Source organism: Rhododendron vialii, chromosome 5a (genome assembly GCF_030253575.1).
Source record: "Rhododendron vialii isolate Sample 1 chromosome 5a, ASM3025357v1".
NCBI lineage: Eukaryota > Viridiplantae > Streptophyta > Magnoliopsida > Ericales > Ericaceae > Rhododendron > Rhododendron vialii.
In genome coordinates this window covers 5060980-5083178 of record NC_080561.1, presented here as the reverse complement: position 1 = coordinate 5083178, position 22199 = coordinate 5060980, and the positions used below count along the sequence as shown (strand labels likewise).

Sequence of the window (22199 nt, the reverse complement as noted above, 5' to 3'; positions counted from 1 at the left end):
CATTTTGTGGAGTTCGGTGAGAACCTTATTCATACCAAAATTGTATTCATCGGATAGGGGTGTGCGCGGGTCAGACGGGTCGGGTATCTTCTTCTTCTTTTTTGGCCCCGAACCGAACAAGTGGGAATAACCGTCCGCGTGCCCATTTTTTTGGTCGGGTCGGGTCCGACCAAAACCGAAGTAATCTATATGAATTGGTCGTCTTTTGGTCGGGTCGGGTAAGATAAACAACACCCCGAACCGAAAACTGATTTTTTTCAAAAAATGGACCCGTACCCGACCGAACCACATGTTCGGCCTCGCCCAAAAGCCTTCGGGGTCGGGCCACGGGTTTTTTGCACACCCCTATCATCGGACTTTATTTGATACATGATCAGCACAAGTGAAAATCGTGAAGAAAACAAAATTGGGTTCTGATCTACTTTTAGTTTTCTTCAATTTCACGTGTGCCGATCATATACCTACTAAAGTCCAATGAACACGATTTTCGGTATGATCAAAGTTCTCGCCGAACTCTACAAAATGAACGGAACCGATCATCCAAATGTGATCGGAAAGTGACAAGAAAATGCAAAACGGACCGGAGGGGATACCAACACTCTTGGTATCCCCGGTATACATAAAAGCTTCTCTTAAACCATTTAATAGAAATTCAACTTTAATATAGAGCTTGTATAAAAAAAAACTATACTTCGATTGTGTTTTTCTTGACTTTTCTTTTCCTAACAAAGAGGGCAGAAAACCTTCTTGTGATTAAGCCCCAATTGATGAGAGACTTGAAATTTTGCAACTTAATTTTTTTTTTAAATTTAAGCATAGTTTGTTGTATCTACTTTTTAATTGTATATTAGTTATGATTAACGTTCTTGAAGTATAAACTAAATTTAGTATTTTGACACAAGACAACTAGTCTAAACAAGTCTAAGTAAAGCTCCAATTGATAAAACAAGTCTAAGTAAAGCTCCAATTGATAAAACCCAAAGATATAAGATATCTAGTTTTTTAAAAACTCTAAAATATTTAGCTCTAAGTTCTGGAATATCTTTGTGAAATATCTAGAGTTTTTTTTTTTAGAATTAGTCACATGTGTAATTCTAGAATTACCTCAAAGTTTATGTTGAATGAAAAATATCTTTGTGCTAGCACCTTCCATAGAGTAGTATAATTAGGATTGGTTCTAGCCATTTTTTATCAAGCCAAAATAAGTTTGAGTTCAAATGTAATACAAATACTCTCATTCCCCACCCTTAGAATTGGACAGCTCCTTCCCCACTCTTAGAATTGGACAGTGTCCTCCTCATTCGTCGTAGCTTGTCGCATGCCATCAACGTTTCCTCTGAGTCCGCTAGCAAAGATAAACTTTTCAATGATTATATACCAACGCAACCCCTACCACCAAGCTCATGTTGATGCAATATTCTACCATTACACATGTCATCGTCAATCCTATCACCGAGACCCACTGCCTGCAACTGTCCTCACCCTCCCTCCCAGGTTGAGGTAAGTTCACTGGATTTTGAACTAGTAAAAGGTGGCCCAGCAAGAGTCCGCAAAACGCTACTGTGGGTCTTTGCCCCCGGGAACTTCACGGGATTTGGAATCCGATACATCTTCTGCTGTAATTTCCTTATTTGTGGTTGGCTAATTCCGTGACGTTTTTGTGTAATTGAAATCCTATGTAATCGCTAGTTAGTTATTTAGTGTTGGAGTAACTGCTCCTATGATCCTCCCCTTCATGTCTATGAAGGTTCGACGGATAAGGAACTAGTAGAATCCCCAGACAGCATCCGCCATCCGCCAGCAGCTGGAGGAAACTCCATCGGGACTTGCCGCCAGGAAGTTTTACCGGGTCCCGCATGGGAAACATCTTTTGGTCTTCGGTGCTCTGTTTCGTGGAAGAAGAAGAAGCCAAATTAATTTGAACTTTGAAGAGTAATGACCTGAAGAAGAAGCAACCCAATATTTATAGTAACAGTCTACGAACATTCACTACCGTGTAGACAATCGCATCTGTCATTGTTTAGTGTGCTTAGTTGTTTTTTCTGGGATTGTTTTTAGAGTTATTAGATTGAGTCGGGTGCTTACCCATCTTTGCTTTTCAATGTATTGTATCTCTATATTTCGATCCTCGGATCTTTTTAATTATTAATGATTGCGCTCCTCTTCACAAAAAAGAAAAGAAAAGAAAAGAAAAAGAACAGATCACTAAGTTAGGTCAGTTGCGTATAGCTAGTATTCATGAATTCCTGTAGCACGTCTCTGTAGGTCAAACCCGTATAGTTTCCAATTGTGAGTGTGTGTGTGGGCGCGCGCGCTTCGTGGGAGTAATTTGGTTGATAGAGGTTATTGGATTACAGATGATGATTTCAAATGTTGATTGTGCATGTGTATGCGTGTGCATGTACGTGTATGGTTACATTGAAATTGATTTCCGAGGAATTCAATTGTGCTTTTTTTATTTGTTGAGAAATTGGCTAATCCAACAAATATACATCTTGTGACAATCAATCAAGGACAGAAATTGAGAACACAAGGCCCCAAACTAGAAATTTCTCGTCATAAAATCATTTCCGTTGATAGACGAATCAAAAAGCACCTTGCGAAGTAAGTACAATAAAGAATTTCAACGACAACATACCACGACGAAGATTTCATTGATACTACTATCACTAAAACAACTTCACTAACAAGAAAGAGTCAATAATATATATATACACACACCCAACAAAAAGGAGCCTAAATTGGGAATAAGTAGGACCCAAATCAAATTTAGACTTGTACAAAATAATGAAGAAATGAAGTCAGGGTACACTACTACTCAAGTACTGCCAGTGTTGAGCTTATTTCCTACTTTCATTGAGATACATTTTCAGCATACAATTACCGAAATATAATATTTTTTAATAGCTACCGAAAATATATGTTCAGCAGTTGTTTATCGAAGGTTGAACATATTTTCAACATGTAGTTACCGAAATATAATCTTGTTTTCAACAGTTATTTACTGAAATATTATGTATGATTTTCAACAACTATTTACCGAAATATAGTTGGGGGGCTAAGGGAGAAAATACGGAGCTGCGAATAGTCGCCCTCATTTTGATGTATGGATTATGGGGCGCCGCTATTCGCAACCCTTTATTTTCTCCCATAGCCCATTACATTTCGGTAAATGGTTATTGAAAATCATAAATAACATTTCGGTAAATTGCTGTTGAAAACAAGATTATATTTCGGTAACTACATGTCGAAAATATGTTCAACTTTTGGTAAACAACTGCCGAACATACATTTTCGGTAAATAGCTGTTGAAAAAAATATTATATTTCGGTAATTGGATGCTGAAAATATATCGCAATTTCGGTAACTAACTATCGAGTATAATTGAGAATTTTTAACGAGCTATGGAAGAAAATAAAATGCTGCGAATAGCAGCGCCCGGATTACGTGATCTTTCGACTCCTGCCCCACGTCGTCTTGTTTATCGCAAAAAGCACCCTCGAAGTGTAGAGAAATTGCATTTTCGTTGCTTTTCACCACCATTACTGTTAATTCAGCGACCTCTTCTCAGTCTCTGTTCTGGCGTCTCTCAGCTTCCGACCTAGAGTTGTCTCCTTGAGCAAGGGACCCGAATTTTCTTCTCCTTCTCAGCTAACATCAACTCCTATTATCTGGAAACTGAAAGGGTTGTCGCATCACAGTTCCAATTTCTCGGAGACCACACATTTAGAGGGTTTGCCTAGTTGTTAAGCCCCGGAGTTAGCCCAGGTATGCATAAACTGACCCGGACATCCAGTTATTAAAAAAAAAAACTCTAACTATTTGGAATGTGTACGTTCTTGATATTGATCACTTTCTTTTGTGTATTTGTTACCATGATTTCCGAGAAAGATCTCCTTTTTACTTATCTTGGTTCGCCACTTTGTTTAGGGGATTGAAGAGGTGCTAGATGATTTTTGTTTGATTGTTTTTCACTGATGTATGATTAGTTGATACATTTGCACTGCTTTGCTTGGAAATATATGTGGGTTTCAATGTGGGTTCTAAAATTTTCTTTGAATCGGACGAGGACGTTTATGTTTGTAAGGCTATTGCTAACATCAAAGCTAAATCTAGTAATGTTTGTTTATTATTGGATTGCAACCCTACTGACTCCAAAATGAGAGAGCTTCAAGGTAGATTTTAGTTGGAATAAGAGTGTATGGACTATGGACGGCTCCCAGTTAAGTTTGCTCAATTTCTTCTGTTTTCTTGATTTTGTTGTATGCGTTAACTGGGTTGAGTGGGGCACCTTCGATCTTCCCCTAAGCTTTGTGCAGACCTACTCGAAATGGGACAGTTCTTAAATTGTTCAAATTTCTCTTTAAATGTCTTCTCGGTTAGCTTCAAAACTTGCAACAAGCTAGATATGGGAATTTCAGTGAGTCGATCCGAAATTTATGTTGCATAAATAAGCTCTTTCTATCCAATGTATTCCTGTTTTCCAGGAGATGGTGTGACGCAAGCGCCAGTAATTTGTTCTCCCAACCACCGCTGGAGTGTACCTACAATGGTTTATTGATCATTGCTAACTTGAATTATGGAACTTGGAGTTCAATTTCAAAGGCTGTATCGTGTACAAATCCAGAGACTACTCGTTGTCATAGGAATAATAGGTTTCGTTGCGGTTATGGTTCAATTGACAGTGTTTCCCTATGAAAGTTATGCATTAGCTCTATCACTTGCAACTAAGGGTTCAGTTTTTGTGAGGGTTGAAAGTACAACCCTTTCGAATTGTTCACAATCTACCTGCCTTGATGTAGTTCAGAAAGTGATCAATGACGTTTCGGAATCCGAGGACAAGAGTGCAGATGAAACTGAAAGGGAAGGCATGGAGAAAGACTACGAGTTTCCATCAGACAATGATAAAGAGATGGATAATTCTACAGAATTAGATGAGGATGGACAATCACATAATGACGTTGCATTTGGTAGAAATTTGGACCTTGATAACAGTGTAAATGATAATAGCACTACTCAGGAAATGGGATTAAAATTCCAACTCGGTCCCAGGGGGCATGTTAAGGAATCAGGCAAACTTTCAAAAACAAGCACCTTTTCCACACCGGGGGAGGTTAACAATCTATCCAGTATTGAGTCCCCCAGGCTCTTGCCAACAAGAATTTCTACGAATATTATAGAAAACTTAGATGCGAAGTCAAGAACTCCACTGTCATCTGTTGGTGGGAAAATATCTTCAGCACCGAACAAGACACAACTTGAGGAAACCCAGTCCAAGGATACAAATAACGAGCTCTTGCAAACTTCAGCTTCTTGGAGCAATAATTCATTCGTGGCTGGTAATTCTATCATCAACAAGAGGGGGATGAAGTCAACATCAATATCCCAGATGACTATTTTATTGCTTCGAGGTGCTGATGCATCTAAATCGATGGTATGGATTTGGGATATTAAGGTTTCTGTTCGAACAATAAGGATAATTTCATGTGTTCAAGGTTCTTGACGACTTCTATTGCTTGTTACAGAAGCCACACTTGTCTTCTCCGCGTGATCGGGAACTTCAATTTGCAAGATCACAAATTGAAAATACTCCTATCATAGGGAACAGTCCAGAACTATATGCCTCTCTGTTTCGAAATGTCTCCATGTTTAAGAGGTAAATCCGCATAACCTGAAAAATAAGAGTATGCATGCACTTTGTTGTTGTTTTTTTTTAACTGTGAAAAGTTTTTTTTTTTTGTCCGGAGATGATCACTCGCGAAACTCTTTTTGATGTATTGGTATGGAATCATTGCTTCCTCTACCACACCTAAAAACACTTGCATTGTTTTGGCACCACAATACAGGAGGTGGAGTTATGTACATTACCAAGATAAATTCATGTGTAGATACAGGGACGAAAAATTCTGCTAGTGATGCGAGCATAATATGGTTTTTCAATAAGCGGCTTATCTAGGGATGTCATTTGGGTTTGTTGATCCTACTTATATACTATGAACTGGAAATCCGTGGATCTAACATCCGAGGTGGGAATTAGCTGCATGGGCCAACAAGGGTTCTGTTCATTCTATCTTACCTCGATGTTGGGCTTAGCACATACCAATGCAGTTCAAGGTCATACAGGCTCCATCCTTTATTCCCTCACTTCCTAATTCGATCAGATTACTGGATCACCTCATGGTCAGCTATATCGGTCAACTCACTGTGCCTCGCCCATACAATTTTGAAACCAAAGAAACTCAATAAGCGCATTAGAAAGGGAAAAAAGAGGACAGATGTCACAGCTGAAATTGCTAATGATGTTGTAACTGTTGCCAAAGAGGTATATCCAACAATACCTACACGAGTCAGTTGACACCATGGGAACTTACCCGAAACAGCTGGCCAAGAGATGTCCTTTCAGTTCAATACTCCTTGTTATAAATGAAAAATCCCTCCACGCGACTTTCTGGTGTGACAAATGCAGATCTGTGGTTACCACTTACAATGGGTTTAATGTGCTGTCAAGTCCATCTTACACATGGATATGTTCTTGTCGCATCTTTAAAACTTCATATTGCTTGTTTTCCAGGATTGTATGTGTAAGTAGTGCTTGGTAAATTGTACCATCTCGTCACTTAGAGATCATGACCTAGCACTATGGCAAGTATTGTAGTGACTGTGTAGTCGAATTAAATATCCTCTTAATGAAAGCATTGGAAGGAAGTGTCACCCTCTACCTCTCCTTGATAATGCTACAAGCAGTAGCACTTCTGAATAGCCTTTTTTGATACTAACATATTTTTAGTTCTATTGAATGGTTTTAATACATATTAGTTTCCTTAAATATGTTCCGATTACGGTGTTCGCTTGCTCGCATGATAGTACTGTCAGATTTGGTTTTTATATAAAACATGCACATCAGATTTAGTCGTCATTTTAACAAGCAAAAAGCTTATTGTTTTTCTTCCATGGGGAATATAACTTAACTAAATTGGATACATAGCAATTAAAATCAATGTTAGATTCAAAATATGAAACAAGTACACATATTGAGGTTCCTTTATGGGGATTTGCCATAAGCAAACGTGTGTTTATTTTGTGAAAAAAAGAAAGAGAAAAAGAAACCATTACAGTACTTGTCTAAGATGTAGGATATGAACTTCTAATTTATGGTGGTGCGTGGTATTAATTGTAGGAGCTATGAGCTGATGGAACGCATGCTCAAAGTGTACATCTATAAGGAAGGGGACAAGCCAGTATTTCATCAGCCACATTTAAGGGGAATCTATGCTTCTGAGGGATGGTTCATGAAATTGATGGAAGGAAATAAACAATTTGTTGCAAGGGACCCCCGAAAAGCTCACTTATTTTATTTACCTTTCAGTTCACTAAAGCTAAGGAGTGCTCTTCATCAAGAATCATTTGCCCATCAAAAGGACTTGGAGAAATATCTAACGAATTACACAGGCATTATTGCTAAGAAGTATCGGTTTTGGAACAAAGCTAGAGGAGCAGATCATTTTCTTGTTGCTTGTCATGATTGGGTATGCTTCTAATCCCTTGATTCAGAATCTCTTCTTTTCTTTTCTATGGGTCTTGGCTATTCCCCGGGGGTTCCCTTTCATAAAAGAAGTGTCTTTTTCTTTTCTTTTCTCCCTGAAGCTCAATCTTGACCATGTTTGTGATACTCTAATATGATCTCTTAAAGGTGCTATTGGTACCCTAATTGATCAGCTTGATAATTATCAAGTTAAAGCATATGATTCTTTTGTCTTGTCTGTTCTGTGAAAAGAAAAAAAGGGGTGAAAATCTGTGAAGCATCAGAAAGGGTGACTCATTTGCATGCCAAGACTTGTCGGACTGTGTTTCGCCATCTCTACTTGAACCATTTAGTATTTGGAAGGATGTCCCCTTGTGGTATTCAATGTCGCACTCTATTTTAGAGCGGTCACAGGCTGAGGCATTCTGTACCCAAAACTAACCCTGAGCCAAATGTATCTGTATTAATTTCAACTTTAGTTGGTGTAGTGTATTCTTCTGTTTTTCTGATGAAAAACAGGACTTTGCAGGCACCTCGGATAACAAGGGAGAATATGGGGAATTGCATCAGAGCTCTTTGCAATTCCAATGTTGCTGGAGGCTTCAGAATAGGCAAGGATGTATCTCTTCCGGTGACATATATCCGCACTTCGCAGGATCCCCAAAAAGATATGGGAGGCAAACCCCCTTCCGATAGACCTGTTATGGCCTTCTTTGCCGGGGGCATGCATGGTTATGTTCGTCCGATTCTACTACATTATTGGGAGAAAAAAGAACCAGACATGAAGATATTTGGCCCAATGCCTCGTGATATTGAAGGAAAAACGAAATATAGGGAGTACATGAAAAGCAGCAAGTATTGCATCTGTGCAAGGGGTTATGAAGTCCATACGCCCCGGATTGTCGAAGCAATATACTATGGGTGTGTGCCAGTGATCATATCAGATAATTATGTGCCACCATTCTTTGAGGTACTAGATTGGGAGGCGTTTTCCGTGTTTGTTTTAGAGAAAGACATTCCAAACTTGAGGAGTATACTTCTCTCAGTTCCAGAAGAGAAGTACCTCGCCATGCAGCAAAGAGTGAAGATGGTGCAACAGCATTTTCTTTGGCACAAAAAGCCAGTGAAGTATGACTTGTTTCATATGATCCTTCACTCGGTTTGGTATAACAGAGTTTTTCAGGTAAGGCTTTAGATGAGGATGCAATAGGACTATGGATATCTGAATACCCCTACAGCGGGAGTTCAGAGCACAACACAGAAGCATCGTTTTTTTTTCTAAACTGAAGTGCAAACACCAATTGAGAATATTGCAAACCATAATGGAGGGATTGAAGATATTGGAACCGCAGGTATCATAGTGAAAAGCTGGTCTTCGTTTCGCGTCCTTGTGCATAAGCCAGTAGAAACTCAACACTGCCAATTGACTTTCCAATTGAAGATATTGGAACTGCGGAGATCCAGTGACTGTTTCCAATTGTTCTCTGACCCATATTTCCAGCTGTGCCTTGGGTTTGTCTCAGGTTATCCGGTACAAGGTGATCCAACATTTTGAGATGGTCTTCTGTTGGCTCGGATATTGGTGATGCAGGCAAAATTATGTTCAAGATCTGTTATGTAATCATGTGAAAACAAGTAGAAACTCAACACTGCCAATTGACTTTCGGCGGTTGCAAGATTTGTTATAGTGTGATTATGGATCCAGATCTGTAACTCGATCTTTAACCCCTAAAAAGCACATGTTGAAGTGGTATGTTTCGGCAAAATGATGGTACAAAGGATTAAAACTGAAAAAACTTGTTGAGGAGAAGGAAATCGTTCTGGGCAAGATTTTGGTTGCAATAGATTGCACAAAACACTGTTGAAGAAGCTTTGTTTTGCCTTGATTGCTGTACACTAGTTAGAGTGGTTCTAGTATTAATTCGACAAGGCTTGAAGATGTCAACTTGCACCTCTTAGCGTTGTTTGTTCTCTTTATTCTTCAATATTCCTTTTAGGTCGAAATCATAGGTTTGAACAAAGTAATCTCGTGCACGGTGCATCTAGCTTTTGACACTCCATATTTAGCTATTGACACTCCATTTTTTGTCTTTATCCTATGCGAAATTACCAAATTATCATTTATCTTGTTAGTGTTCATCCACTTTAAAGGGTATTGTTATAATTTCAAGTGGAAAAAAGACAAAAAGTGGAGTACCAATGGCTAAATGTGAAGTGCTAAAATCAATTTATCAGCTTGTTCCGATACCGACATGTAAACAACTTGTCTGAAAAATCAACTCCTCAAGTAAGGGTTTCAAGGTAGCTTGTCAGGTTAGAAATGGTTGTCAACGGACTGAATTAGATTCAAATCTGGTGGAAATAAGACCGTTAATGGACCAAATTAGATCCAAATCTAATTATCAAAATTCGATATTCGATCCGACCCGTTCATGAATCCAATTCATTAAGGTTACTTGCGGTGTTTTTAGGAGTGTTGTGTATTTGGTAGATGTATAGAAAACTTCTTGTAAGGACCTCAAGTGCGGATCTCCCTTTACTTTTCGATCAAATTTCGATGATCCAAACAGTTCAATGTGTTCAGAATGTGATTTTAAAGATCTTCGTGAGAAATCAGCAAAAAATATAACTGGAAAGTGCTTGATTTAAATAGCTTTTTGTTGAACCGTTCAATGAAAACTGCTCGGATGAAGATATTTCCGGTCATATTTTTTGCTAATTTCTCGTTTGGACCCTTAAAATCATGTTCTGATCATATTGAGCTGCTCGAATCATCAAAGTACGAGAATCTATGAGGTCTGCACTTAAGCTAAGTAAAGAATCTCTCACAAGAAGCTAACTGTTTAGATGTAACTCCAAGGTTTCAAGTGAGTTAGTGCTTAATTTTCAAATAGACCAATGAATCCAATTGGATCGGATTACCGTATCGACTATCTGATTTTTCGTTAGTTACGCGTAAGCTAATCCAGACGCGTATTTATAAACGAGGAGACAGCCCTCGTTGGGTATACCCGCGCACCCACCCACGGAGCTCGTTAACCTCTTGTTGTGGCTACTAGACATGAGTGAGTGAGCTGTAAATGAGACGAATATTAGAATGTTCAGATTCGTTTATTAAGTTTTTTAGCGAACTCGAGCTCGAGCCGAACTCAATGAAAATTATGACGAGCCAAACTCGAACCGAGCTTGCCCAAGTTTGGATTGAACTCGAGCTTGTTCATGAGCCTTAACGATTCAATAATATCATATTTTTATACCCTCATACTGATCTAAAACTGCAAATAAATTTTTCATTATGTACATCAATATGTTTATATACATATAAAATGATAAAAACATATACAGAAGTAAATTTTTAGTAATTGCAAACGTTTAGACTTTTACAAGTTTTAAAATTTTCACTATATAACTATATAAAATCCTCATGATACACATATACTTCAGTTTCGCGAGCCTAATTGAGCTGAATATTGCTGTGTTCATGTTCGGCTTATTTATGAAACGAGCCTAAAATTTCTGTTCAGATGCAGTTCATTTAGTAGACGAATCGAACTCAGATGAACCTTTACCGAGTCGAACCTCGAACAGTTTACGAACGATTCAATTCATTTACGGCCACAAGTGAGTCACAGTGGCAGCCAAGGCAAATCCTAGGTGTCCATGAAGGGCCTTATCTTTATTAACCAAAAGATATTTTTTAAACCTGAAACTCCCAGATTTTTTTTTATCGATAGCAGGTATGGAGGGATTATTAAGTGCCCTTGGAACATCACGTTGAGGTACTCCAAATCTCTCACCATCATACATTATTGTGAAGTCTTCATACTTAATTTCGGATGATTTCACAAAAATGTGTGGTTAAGAAAAAACCTATGTCACCACGTGGTGGTACCCCAGTAGCATTGAATAATTTTTCGGTAGGTATGAGATTCTTTTGATTAGTACTATAAAAGTACTCTAATAAGATAAAAGAAGCAAGGGTAGTCCTATGGTACACACCTCTTATTAGGGAGTGTACCATACGTACCATGATTTTTAACCATTGAATTTAAAAGTGAATAATCCGGACCATCCATTTATTAAATCAATTAATAAAATAAAAAAATGGCTAAGCAGGTAATATGTTATTCTCTCTTACTTGACTCTCTCTCCCTCTCTCTCTTTTGTAAAATACTACAAATTAGATAACATAACCATAATTGTTATGACAACACAAAAAATTAGTATTTTCTTACCACAATGTGTCGTACCAAAAGAACATTTAGAATTGTGCATTCAATATATTTGATATAAAACCAATTTCTCAGTTGTAACTGAATGTACGGTTGACTTGCAACCGCGACACAATAATAACGATCAAAACCATTGATTTCGTTATATTTGTTGATTAAATAATCTACGTAATTTTTTGGCTCGATAGGGTTTAGAAAGCCCTTTCATCGGCACCCGAATTCAATAGTAAAAAGATTTTAATTGTCTGATTAAGGGTGTAATGATAAGCGATCAACTTCATTCTTGTATCTGGATAAATTAAATTTTTTCGATTACGCAATTGTCGATATCTAATTTTGGTGACAATACTGAATATCGTATGACTTGATATTCTAACAGTTATGATCGATCATTCTAAAAATATACTCGCTAACGACGTATAGTTATGGTATGGTATTTTGCTGATTATAACTATCGTTAACTGAATATTCTGATTGAATTTTTTTATACGACACGTTGTGGGTATGAAAACGTTAATTTATGGTGTTGTCATAACAAATTTGGTTATATTACTGAATTTATGGTTTGGTATTTTGTTGATTATAACTATCGTTAATTGTACATTCCGATTGAATTTTTTTCATACGACACGTTTTGGGTATGAAAACGTCAATTTATGATATTGTCATAATAAATTTGGTTATATTACTGAATTTGTGATTTGGTATTTTGCTAATTATAATTATCGTTAATTGAACATTCCGATTGAATTTTTTTTATATGACACGTTGTGGGTATGAAAACGTCAATTTATGATCTTGATATAACAAATTTGGTTATATTACTGAATTTGTGGTATTTTGGTCTTGTTACGAAATATTTTAATCAATTTTCTTTGCTATGACAGTTGTGGGCATGAAAATGCCAAATTATGGTATTGTCATAACAATTATGATTTGTTATATAATTTGTAGTATTTAAATATTTTTTTTTCTGTTGATACGATACGTTGTGATAAGAAATGACAATTTTAGGTGTTGTCATAACAAATTTGGTTATTTTACTGAATTTGTGGTATTTTACACATGTATTTTGTTTGAATATAACAATTGTTGATTCTGGTACGACATATTTTGATTTTGTTACGGAATATCATACGTGTCAAAAAAAATTTGGTACGACTCATTGTGGTAAGATAATGTCAATTTATGGTGTTGTCATAACATTTGTGGATAGCATTATTTAATTTGTGATATTGTACACATATATTTGGTTGGGGTACAAGTATTATGGTTTCTGGTACAAATAATTATGGTTACATAATAACAATATTTTTTAACTATGGATAACCTGCTAATGACCTGTTCAACAGGTAAATTTTAAAATAGAAGTCGTAACTAGTATCAAAAATATGCATTAGAAAACCAAAAATTGTCATAATAAAAATCACAAATTGTCATAATTTAGATATACGATATACCATGTGTACCATAGCTTTGTTCAAGAAGTAAAGCTTTACTATTGTAGGTTCGAGGTTGAACTCACTCTGGAACTGGGTATGGTGTTTTTTACCGAATAAGGAAAAAAAATGCCAAGGTGTGACGTGATCTATGTTAAATTCTCAGAGTAGTTCGATCGATGGTCCTTCTATGTTAGGGCTTCACTCTTGTCTGAAGTTTCAGCTTCTACTTCCTGCTGTAAACATTCTCTCTCTCTCTCTCTCTCTCTCTCTCTCTCTCTCTCTCTGTATCTGTGTGTGTGTGTGTGTGTGTGTGTAAAAATGTCTGTATGTATGCATATATGCTTGTGATATCTGGGAATTGGAATCTTAGCATTACCTAGCCTGAAAATTGAGACGAAGAGCTAACTGATTGCCATTTTTTATCCAAAATAAAAAATAAAAAATAGTTCTATATTTGTTACGATTATGCTCATGAACTTGGATTTTGTGATGCTGATGAGCTTGGGTATGAGTTTGTTGTTGGCAAGTGGAAGATGTGTTTCTTGATCAAACTTCAATAGCATAATTTCATGCTTCTCTCTTTCATTGTCGCACACGATGTTTCTTGCAATGATGAATTTTTTTTTTTTTTGGTATTTGAATGTGTGTATTGTGCTTTCCAATGCTCTTGACTGAACGAAGGAAGCATGGTAATGTGCACATAAGTTGATTTAGGTTTCTAGAATGTCCTCCCTGATGCCTTTCCGCTTTGTTTTGGGACATGGTTCCGCAACAAAATGTCCTTTTTGCTCCTCGGTTCTTGGAGGTATAGGGGGAGCACTGTTTCAGCGGTATTCTAACAATAGCTACTGTGGGCATTTATTGCCAAAGTTTAGGTTTGTCTCCAATCCTCTCCGCCCATGCCCCCAATGATTGAGGACTGGATGTAGATGGGTTCTGTTATTGTTGTTGTATTTGAATGTGTAAATACATGTATATACTCTTGGCCTAATTGATTCCGAGGTGAGTTGGTGGTCAAATTGCAGTGGGTTTGTTCCAAAGAATCCAAATATTGATCCCATCGACCAGAAAGAAGAATTTGCTTTTGAAGAATATTGTTCTGATAACAAGGTCTACGTTCAAGTTTTCGTGCACCTCGACTAAGCGATTAATCTATGGGGACTAATCCCACCATCCACTAGTGGAAGTCCAATTAAAACTAGGGCAAAGCTTGTATGGACTGCCCCACAAGAGTTGTAGCACCTAAGAGGTTTCAAACCTAAGACCTATGACAGGTCACACAGTTAAATCCCAGATGTTCTCCACCAAGCCAACCCCTTCGGATGTTCTTTGAAGAATTATAAGGAGAAGAAGGGAACAAATGATTGTGATCTTATGTGCATTAGAAAAGGAAAGAAAGTTAGTGACCTTTTGTGATGGTGATGATTTCTCTCAGTAACTTATAATGAGATTGAACTTACTATGTAAACCTAGACTATAACGACGAGGAGGGAGCCCTCATCTACAGCCAAGAAAGCGATGAAACAAAAAGACTGCTGCTTCATCTTCTTATCATTCCCCCGCTCCCGCCTTTGTGTCTTAATTTCTATTTTTTCATTGGGATTTCAGTATTCACAGCTTCTGTATTGGTGGTTCTTACAAAGTTTCCTGGTAATTTTGTTTCGTTTTCTTGGTATAACTATGCAGGACTACAAGAAGAATCGAAATTTTGTTCTCTTGATGGTTACATAAACCCAGCATTATGCTGGTACTGGGTGCAGTTTAAGGCATGGAATTTCCCATACAATTTCAAAGGTTATGCCACATTGAGAAAAGGAGATGGCTCTTTGTAGTGGGTTTGGTAGCAATCACTCATTTGTTTTGCCAGTCCCTGATGCTTCCATATGGAACTGCTCTTCTATCTCTTTTTTCTGGGGATGACCTTCCGGGACGGGGCATCTTCTTGTCTGGATCATCATCTGTTAATTCTACTGTGGTTAGAAACTCCATCCTTTTTAATGTTTCAAATTCAGTTGATGCTACTCTGATTGTCGGCGTGGTAACAACTCTTAAAAAACATAATGTGGTTGGAGAAATTGGGCATAGCAGTGGACCAATGGGAGATAATAGAAGCATGAAAAATGAGTTTGATCTGGGGATGAATGATCTACAAAAAATTAGCGAACATGATATCGATACGAAAGGCGATGATTCTGAAGACCAGAATTTTGTAGACTTGAATGATAATTATGTCATAGACCACGATCTAGATTATATTTCAGTCTCAGAAAAGGCAAATGAAAGTAGGCGGATTCTGCCAGTAGAGCAGATTGTTGAACATAGTGATGGAACTTCCAAAGAAACTATCCCAGAAGCAGATACAAATGTGATGCCAAGGGAAGTTGGGGCAATTAACATCACATCTCCAGTGAACCTGGTATCAAATGGAAGCATTGCAATTGGTTCTGCTGCTTCGAAAAGATCTTCAGGTGGAGCAGAAATAAGACTAGTATCAAGGGATGGAAGCCATCTAAAATTGCAAAGTGGTCTTGGAATGTCAATTAGTACCTTGACAACAGTGAATAATACAATGACGAAGAAGCTGAGATGTGATATGCCTCCAAAATCAGTAATGTCAATATACGAGATGAACCAGTTATTAGTTCGACACCGCCGTTCATCACGTGCAATGGTATGAACTTCATTCTATATGCCAAACCTTTCAGCCTTTCAAAAAATGTGCCGTTTCTTATAGAGCTCACTTTGCTAATTGTTTGCATTGGATTGTAGAGGCCACGATGGTCCTCGGTGCGTGATCAGGAAATTCTAGCGGCAAAATCACAGATTGAGAATACCCCTATTGCGAAGAATGATGGGGAGCTCTATGCTCCTCTCTTTAGAAATGTTTCCATGTTTAAAAGGTTAGCTAGTTTGACTGTGCAGAATTATACTCTCTTCTTTGCATCAAGGGCAAAATAAGTAGTTCATCTATGAAGTTGCCTCATTCTAGAATTCTCAATTTTGTTGTATTTGTATGTATATCCGAGTTTGTGTTTAGAATTCTCGATCCTACTCTCTTCTTGTGAGAAAGCATGTCATTCTTTTTTATACTTTCCAATCTTTGTTTGGTTTCATTAACAGGAGCTATGAACTGATGGAACGAACCCTCAAAGTCTATGTCTACAAGGATGGAGAAAGGCCTATATTTCATCAGCCAATACTCAAGGGGTTATATGCGTCTGAGGGATGGTTTATGAAACTGATGGAGGGAAATAAACAGTTTGTTGTGAAAGACCCTAGAAGGGCACACCTATTTTACATGCCTTTTAGTTCACGGATGCTAGAGTATACCCTTTATGTCCGTAACTCTCACAACCGTACAAACCTACGCCAATTTTTGAAGCAGTACTCGGAAAGAATTGCAGCCAAGTATCGCTTCTGGAATAGAACTGGTGGAGCTGATCATTTTCTTGTGGCCTGCCATGATTGGGTATGATTTCCATGCTTCTCCGATTTTTCTTGCTTTTGGGTGAAGTAGTTGTGTATATTCAACATGTCCTCAGTTCTACACATTACCAGATCGTACTGGTATTCAATGATGAGTTTGTTAATTGAAACGAGAAAATGATGCAAATGCCGGGAGGCTGGAAATAGATTGAAGACAAGGTTTAGGTAGTGCAAATGGAAGGCACAGAACAACCAAGTATATGAAGTATGAACAGGTGTCATCGCTACCTTATCATCGAAAATTAAAAGCATTCAAATTGGTGTAACTCAGTGAAGGGTTGTGCCTGTGCCGTTAAGACCAGTTTCCGTAGATCTCTTTCCTACGTCCAGTCTCTCTCTCATGTGGATATCCGTCAACATTTTCACAAACTATTTTCATATGTGATCATCTATGGGAATTGGACTCCCTATAGCTTTCCATCTGCCTCTCTACTTAAATGACTGAACCTCGGATTTGTATGGTGACAACACAATCACACATCATACTGGCTGGACAGATGCCTTGGAATGTCATGTTGTGTCATTTTGCAGGGGTTTGATACTGTGGGTAGTATTTGGAAGCTGACATTTTTCGTTGGTTGAGTTATTTGTAGGCTCCGTATGAGACAAGGCACCATATGGAGCACTGTATCAAAGCCCTCTGCAATGCCGATGTAACTGCAGGCTTCAAAATCGGGAGGGATGTGTCTCTTCCAGAAACATACGTTCGCTCCGCCAGAAATCCACAACGTGATCTGGGCGGAAAACCTCCTTCTAAAAGGAACATATTTGCCTTCTATGCTGGAAACATACACGGGTATCTTCGTCCAATCTTACTAAAGTACTGGAAAGACAAAGACCCCGATATGAAGATACTCGGTCCCATGCCTCCCGGAGTTGCAAGCAAAATGAACTACATCCAGCACATGAAAAGCAGCAAGTACTGCATCTGTCCCAAGGGTTATGAAGTTAATAGCCCCCGTGTTGTTGAATCAATTTTCTACGAATGCATACCGGTGATCATATCAGATAATTTCGTGCCTCCTTTTTTCGAGGTTTTGGACTGGGGTTCTTTTTCAGTAATTCTTGCAGAGAAAGACATCCCGAAGTTGAAAGACATACTCCTTTCAATACCAGAGGAGAAGTATCTTGACATGCAACTCGCGGTGAGGAAGGTGCAGAAGCATTTCCTTTGGCATGCTAAGCCCTTGAAGTATGACCTTTTCCACATGACCCTTCATTCTATCTGGTATAACAGAGTTTTTCAGATCAAGCCTAGATGATTTCTGTTGAGGCTTTCGAACGAGTGGGAGTGGGTTTGCTGCTGTAAACAGTTATTGTGCTTAGATGTTGTACCATTTTTTCTCTTGTAAAGAAGACCAGTATCCTTGGCTTGAAATGGGGAGTTAGTGTTTCTGAACGTCTCCAAGAGTTTCAAAACTTGGAAGTGTTTTTGTCCAAAATAGGTGAATCTGTTTCCATAAGGCTTACATTCCCTGGGTGGCTGGCTGTAGCCATTTCAAGAGGGCAAGAACAGGAACAGGGGAATTAAATACTAGCAACATAGTGTTGGAGGCGGTTTTAATTGGGAACTCTGCAAGTAGGCAATGGGATTGGCTTTCCAGCCAAAAAACGGCAAACATGCTATCAGTCAACCACTGATGGTGGTAGCCTGGATGGCAAAAGCCTCCTTCATTCCCAGGCAAGACTCAGGTTTGAGTCTTGTCAGTTGCAAGGAAATGGGGAATTTGTTCCCTTGCCATCCTGTACCTAGGCGGTGGTGTGGTGACGGCCCTATGGCTCGAACCGGACATTCCACAGCGGATAGGGAGCCCGTATGGTCACGCCCAAGGGGAGTTGCTACGCTGGTTGCCCCCTCCCACCCTTTTATCTGATAAAAAAAAAAATGCCATCAGTCTTTTTTCAAATGCCTAATAACTGTGATATGTTTCAGTACTCTAGTTAAGCGTGTATTTTTGCTGACATCAACCGATAAACCCCGTTCGCTGCCCTTTTCCCCCCTCTATTGGTTGACTCTGACTTTGTTCACCCACCTAAAAAGCGGGCGAACCCTCTCTTGCTACAGATTGATCGTTAGGCCTATCCTACTCACCTCTTTATCGGTCGTTTACTCACAAGATGAATAATCTTACCTTTCCTTGCCTTTTACCATTAACCAATGCTACTAAACCGTAGTTGGTAGTTAAGTAAATATAACTAAGTTATAACAGTGGTTTACTTGGAAAAGAATCTTTCAATTTTTACATTTTTAAGAAGTGGTTTACTTGGACAATGAGATTGAGAATACACTTTTATTTACAAACTATGTGAACCATCATCGTCCAAGCACGGAGCAGCAAAGGAATTTTCACCTAAATCATCTCAAATTAATTTACATGATTTTGATTAGTGGTCCTTACTCGAGAACCGGGGTCCTGTAATGGAGGGGTGCACCTGAGCCAAGTATATATATCATCAATCATGACATAGGCCAAGGTGGTTACAGCACGCGGATCATTATTACGGCCAGCTCAAGTCATATGCTCCGTAACCAGTGGCGGAGCCAGGATTTGGATCTCGGTGGGGCTGTACTTATTATATCTATAAAGTTTTTGTTCCAATACATTACATTTATACATTGAAATGATTGTAACCTAATGTGGTTAAAATATACCAATTATTATGTGCTTTTCTTTAGATTACTTCAATTGTCACATGCTTATTTTTTATTTATGAAAGAAATTGAGAAATGAGAATGTAAAATTACCGATTTTTTAACAAATCAAACCAAAATTATTAAAATTACAAATAACTGTACACAAATAATAAGCAATAATATTCAAAATCAGGCATATACAAAATAAAAATTTTACAACTCGGGAGCTCAAGATGCTGAGGCACCCCCGGGTCTCAAGATAGCTCTGCCTCTGTCTGTAACTGCCTTATCTGTTGCGTCATATGTGATCACGTTGCCCGAGGCGGTTACCCAAGTGTGCCCTCCACGCGCTTACTTGGGGACCAAGTCAGGCGAGGTAGGGAAGGGATATCAAACCTAAAGAGATACGCCGTTCTACCCTAACCCTAGACCAATTCTAAATTATAACCCTAGACCAATTCTAAATTATAAATTGAGCAATCGAACCAAACTAAATTAAATCAAAGTCTTTTTTGTTCAGCTTAAGACTCCTTTGTAATTATTAACAAGCTTCAATCTATGTTTAAGCTCGTTAAAGTTAGAGTTTTGACGTATCAATTGAACCTACCAATTTTATTCTTTGCCATGCACACTTGAAGAATGGTGTTGCTTAATCACACGGAGTTCTGCTGTTAATCGTCTTTTCGGAGTTTTTAACGTTATTTCGATCATCGCCACCACATATGGCAACGGAATTATCCCTGAAATACAGGTTTGATATCCAAAAGATTATCAGACCCTTCACTTTGTACTTTTCAATGGAATAATGAAAACAAGCAAGAGTTTACAAAACAATTTTGTTGTGACGTACTGACGTGCCGTGTGGCTTGATCTGGGGGGAAACAGAGCTCGCAAGCAAAATCCCGTCCGGACACACTTTGAATGTGACTAGCGCGGTTCTCCGTTATTTCACATTAAAAACGGTGGTTAAGTCCGTTCAGATGCTTGGGTACGGGATATAAAGCTTTCATGGAGCTAGTTACAGAGTTTCAATGAGTGTATTGTAAGGGGAGAATCTTGGAAAACAAAGAGGCACAATTATTGACAGTGGAGTGCTGTAATTTCTCATTATCGACGGTGGATTGATCTCTTTCCTTCCCCAGTTGATTAGACACACAACCTTTGGGTCGAACCACGTATATTTTGCCTTGTTTGTTTTTTTATTGGTTTTGTTCGTCTTTAATCTTTGCGTAGAAGATCGACCAAGTTGTGCATTTTGCATAAGCACAACACAATTTTTTGATACTTTTTTTTTTTTTTTTTTTGCAGGCTACTATAGTGCACCGACCAAGGGAAAGATGTGAGCCAAAGCATAGCCCCAAACGCCACAGTTCGATCCGCATAGACAGGATGCGCGCCCGCGACCAACAATTATGTGGGGGTGGCTTTCTTTGTGATCTTTCCTGTGTATCTGTCTCCGTGTGTTGAGCCGTGAGAGATGACGTTGGACTTGGGGTACCTGCAGAACCGGAGGGGGTTGTTCCTCCGGAAAGAAGCTCCGACGAACTAGTCAGTAAGTGGAGAAAGAAGAAGAAGAAGTTTGGTTAGAAATAAGCTAGAAGAGGAGAGAATATAGTTTTGAAAAAGTTTTTCTGATGATCTTTCTTGATGGTAATACCCTTCTATTTATAGGTGAAGGAGTAGAGTGCTGAGCAAGTTGGCTCTACTTTCCACGTGTCGCGTAATGCTCGGATGGCGTCCTGCAGCAGGGCCATTTAATGAGCATCATCACTTCCCAGATCTTACAGAGTCACATGGGTCGATGTCAGAAAGGTCACTTCACTCAGAGATGTCACTTCGAATATCAGAAAGGACAACTTACTTATCAAAAGATACTTCTGGAAGGTCCCATAAACAACTGTACTCGGTGGAGTCCACTTCTGGCGGACGAAGAATCTCCGAATGTTTAGTGTTCTTTCCGAAGAACAACTTAGCCGAACGTGAGGATGTCCCTCCCCGGGCGTTTGGTAAGATCACCGAGCGAACTCAAGTACATGTACGTTCGGATAAGGCATACGATATTCGGCGAAGTACCCGTGGTTCCCTCTATCCTTCGGATAACTAATGGCACATCAGGCCGAAGCCCAAACTTATTTACAGATGAACTGAAACAGCTAGACGACGGGTCAAACAACGTGTGAACCTTTATTCCCCCTTCTAGACCTTGTGAACCCTGTGATCCTTCGGATATTTCGACCCCCTACAAATTAATTCACTCTCCTTAACTCCCCATTTGTATTTGCTAGTTGACCTCTTCTCATGTATCTACACGCATTGCATTGCGAAATCATCTATCTATGGAAGCATGAAATTTTAGGTGAGATTTGGTTAATGTACGCGGATATACTAAATGTTGAGTGCAACGGTGACTCGCAGCATACGATGTATATCAGTGTCACTGGCTTATAAAAGGTTAGCATAGCCGATCGACAACGCAAGTATAAAATATCTCGCGAGAATTTGTTAACCTAAAAAGTAAAAACTACGTAATTAAATCCTTCGTGGCTGCAATGGTGACTTGTGGATCCGGGGGTGCTGTAGTGCACCCCTGTGTAGGGCGGCACACAACCGTCGATCTCATCAATCAATTGATGGCCCGTGTGCGCCCTACAAGATGTCATGCACTGTCTTGCACTACAGGATTTCCCAATCTGACGACTCGTGGGTGACTTCTCAGCGTACAAGGGTTCTACATTTTGTTGCTGTATGAATTGGCTTCTCGTTTCCTCATTTTGCTTTCTTTACGTTTTGCCCTCTCCTCTTGAACCTTTGAGAGTCGCTTTTTGCTTGTACATATTGTAATTATTAATTTGTATATGTTGCATCAAAATCTAACTTTTTAT

At 38.7% G+C, this 22199-nt stretch overlaps 3 protein-coding genes and 1 non-coding gene across 4 annotated transcripts; 3 read left to right on the top strand and 1 right to left on the bottom strand.

Annotated features, from left to right (window-relative positions):
- The first annotated feature begins 3464 nt into the window (after positions 1-3464).
- Positions 3465-9476, top strand: LOC131325485 (probable glycosyltransferase At3g07620). The gene is made up of 5 exons (XM_058357776.1): positions 3465-3768; positions 4488-5434; positions 5526-5656; positions 7178-7526; positions 8052-9476. Exons 2-5 carry the CDS (start codon positions 4580-4582, stop codon positions 8715-8717), a joined length of 2001 nt encoding a protein of 666 aa, XP_058213759.1. The 5' UTR covers positions 3465-3768; positions 4488-4579; the 3' UTR covers positions 8718-9476.
- Positions 9477-13242: 3766 nt separating this feature from the next.
- Positions 13243-18081, top strand: LOC131325483 (uncharacterized). The gene is made up of 4 exons (XM_058357774.1): positions 13243-13431; positions 14883-15867; positions 15966-16096; positions 16317-18081. Exons 2-4 carry the CDS (start codon positions 14965-14967, stop codon positions 16669-16671), a joined length of 1389 nt encoding a protein of 462 aa, XP_058213757.1. The 5' UTR covers positions 13243-13431; positions 14883-14964; the 3' UTR covers positions 16672-18081.
- Positions 13870-13975, top strand: LOC131328160 (small nucleolar RNA snoR100). The gene has a single exon (XR_009200437.1). It is a non-coding gene; the product is annotated as a small nucleolar RNA snoR100 (small nucleolar RNA).
- On the bottom strand, positions 17606-17902 carry LOC131325484 (uncharacterized). Its single transcript, XM_058357775.1, is given in 2 exon segments — positions 17606-17805; positions 17807-17902. Coding segments are annotated over 2 exon segments (240 nt in total). The 3' UTR covers positions 17606-17661.
- Positions 18082-22199: the final 4118 nt, after the last annotated feature.

Excerpts from the sequence above, each read along its gene's own strand:
- LOC131325485 (XM_058357776.1), top strand. The coding sequence starts at position 4,580 with ATGGAACTTGGAGTTCAATTTCAAAGGCTGTATCGTGTACAAATCCAG. Across the intron at positions 5,435-5,525 it reads CTGATGCATCTAAATCGATG|AAGCCACACTTGTCTTCTCC; the intron begins GTATGGATTTGG and ends TGCTTGTTACAG. Across the intron at positions 7,527-8,051 it reads TTGTTGCTTGTCATGATTGG|GCACCTCGGATAACAAGGGA; the intron begins GTATGCTTCTAA and ends AGGACTTTGCAG.
- LOC131325483 (XM_058357774.1), top strand. The coding sequence starts at position 14,965 with ATGGAATTTCCCATACAATTTCAAAGGTTATGCCACATTGAGAAAAGG. Across the intron at positions 15,868-15,965 it reads GCCGTTCATCACGTGCAATG|AGGCCACGATGGTCCTCGGT; the intron begins GTATGAACTTCA and ends ATTGGATTGTAG. Across the intron at positions 16,097-16,316 it reads AATGTTTCCATGTTTAAAAG|GAGCTATGAACTGATGGAAC; the intron begins GTTAGCTAGTTT and ends TTTCATTAACAG.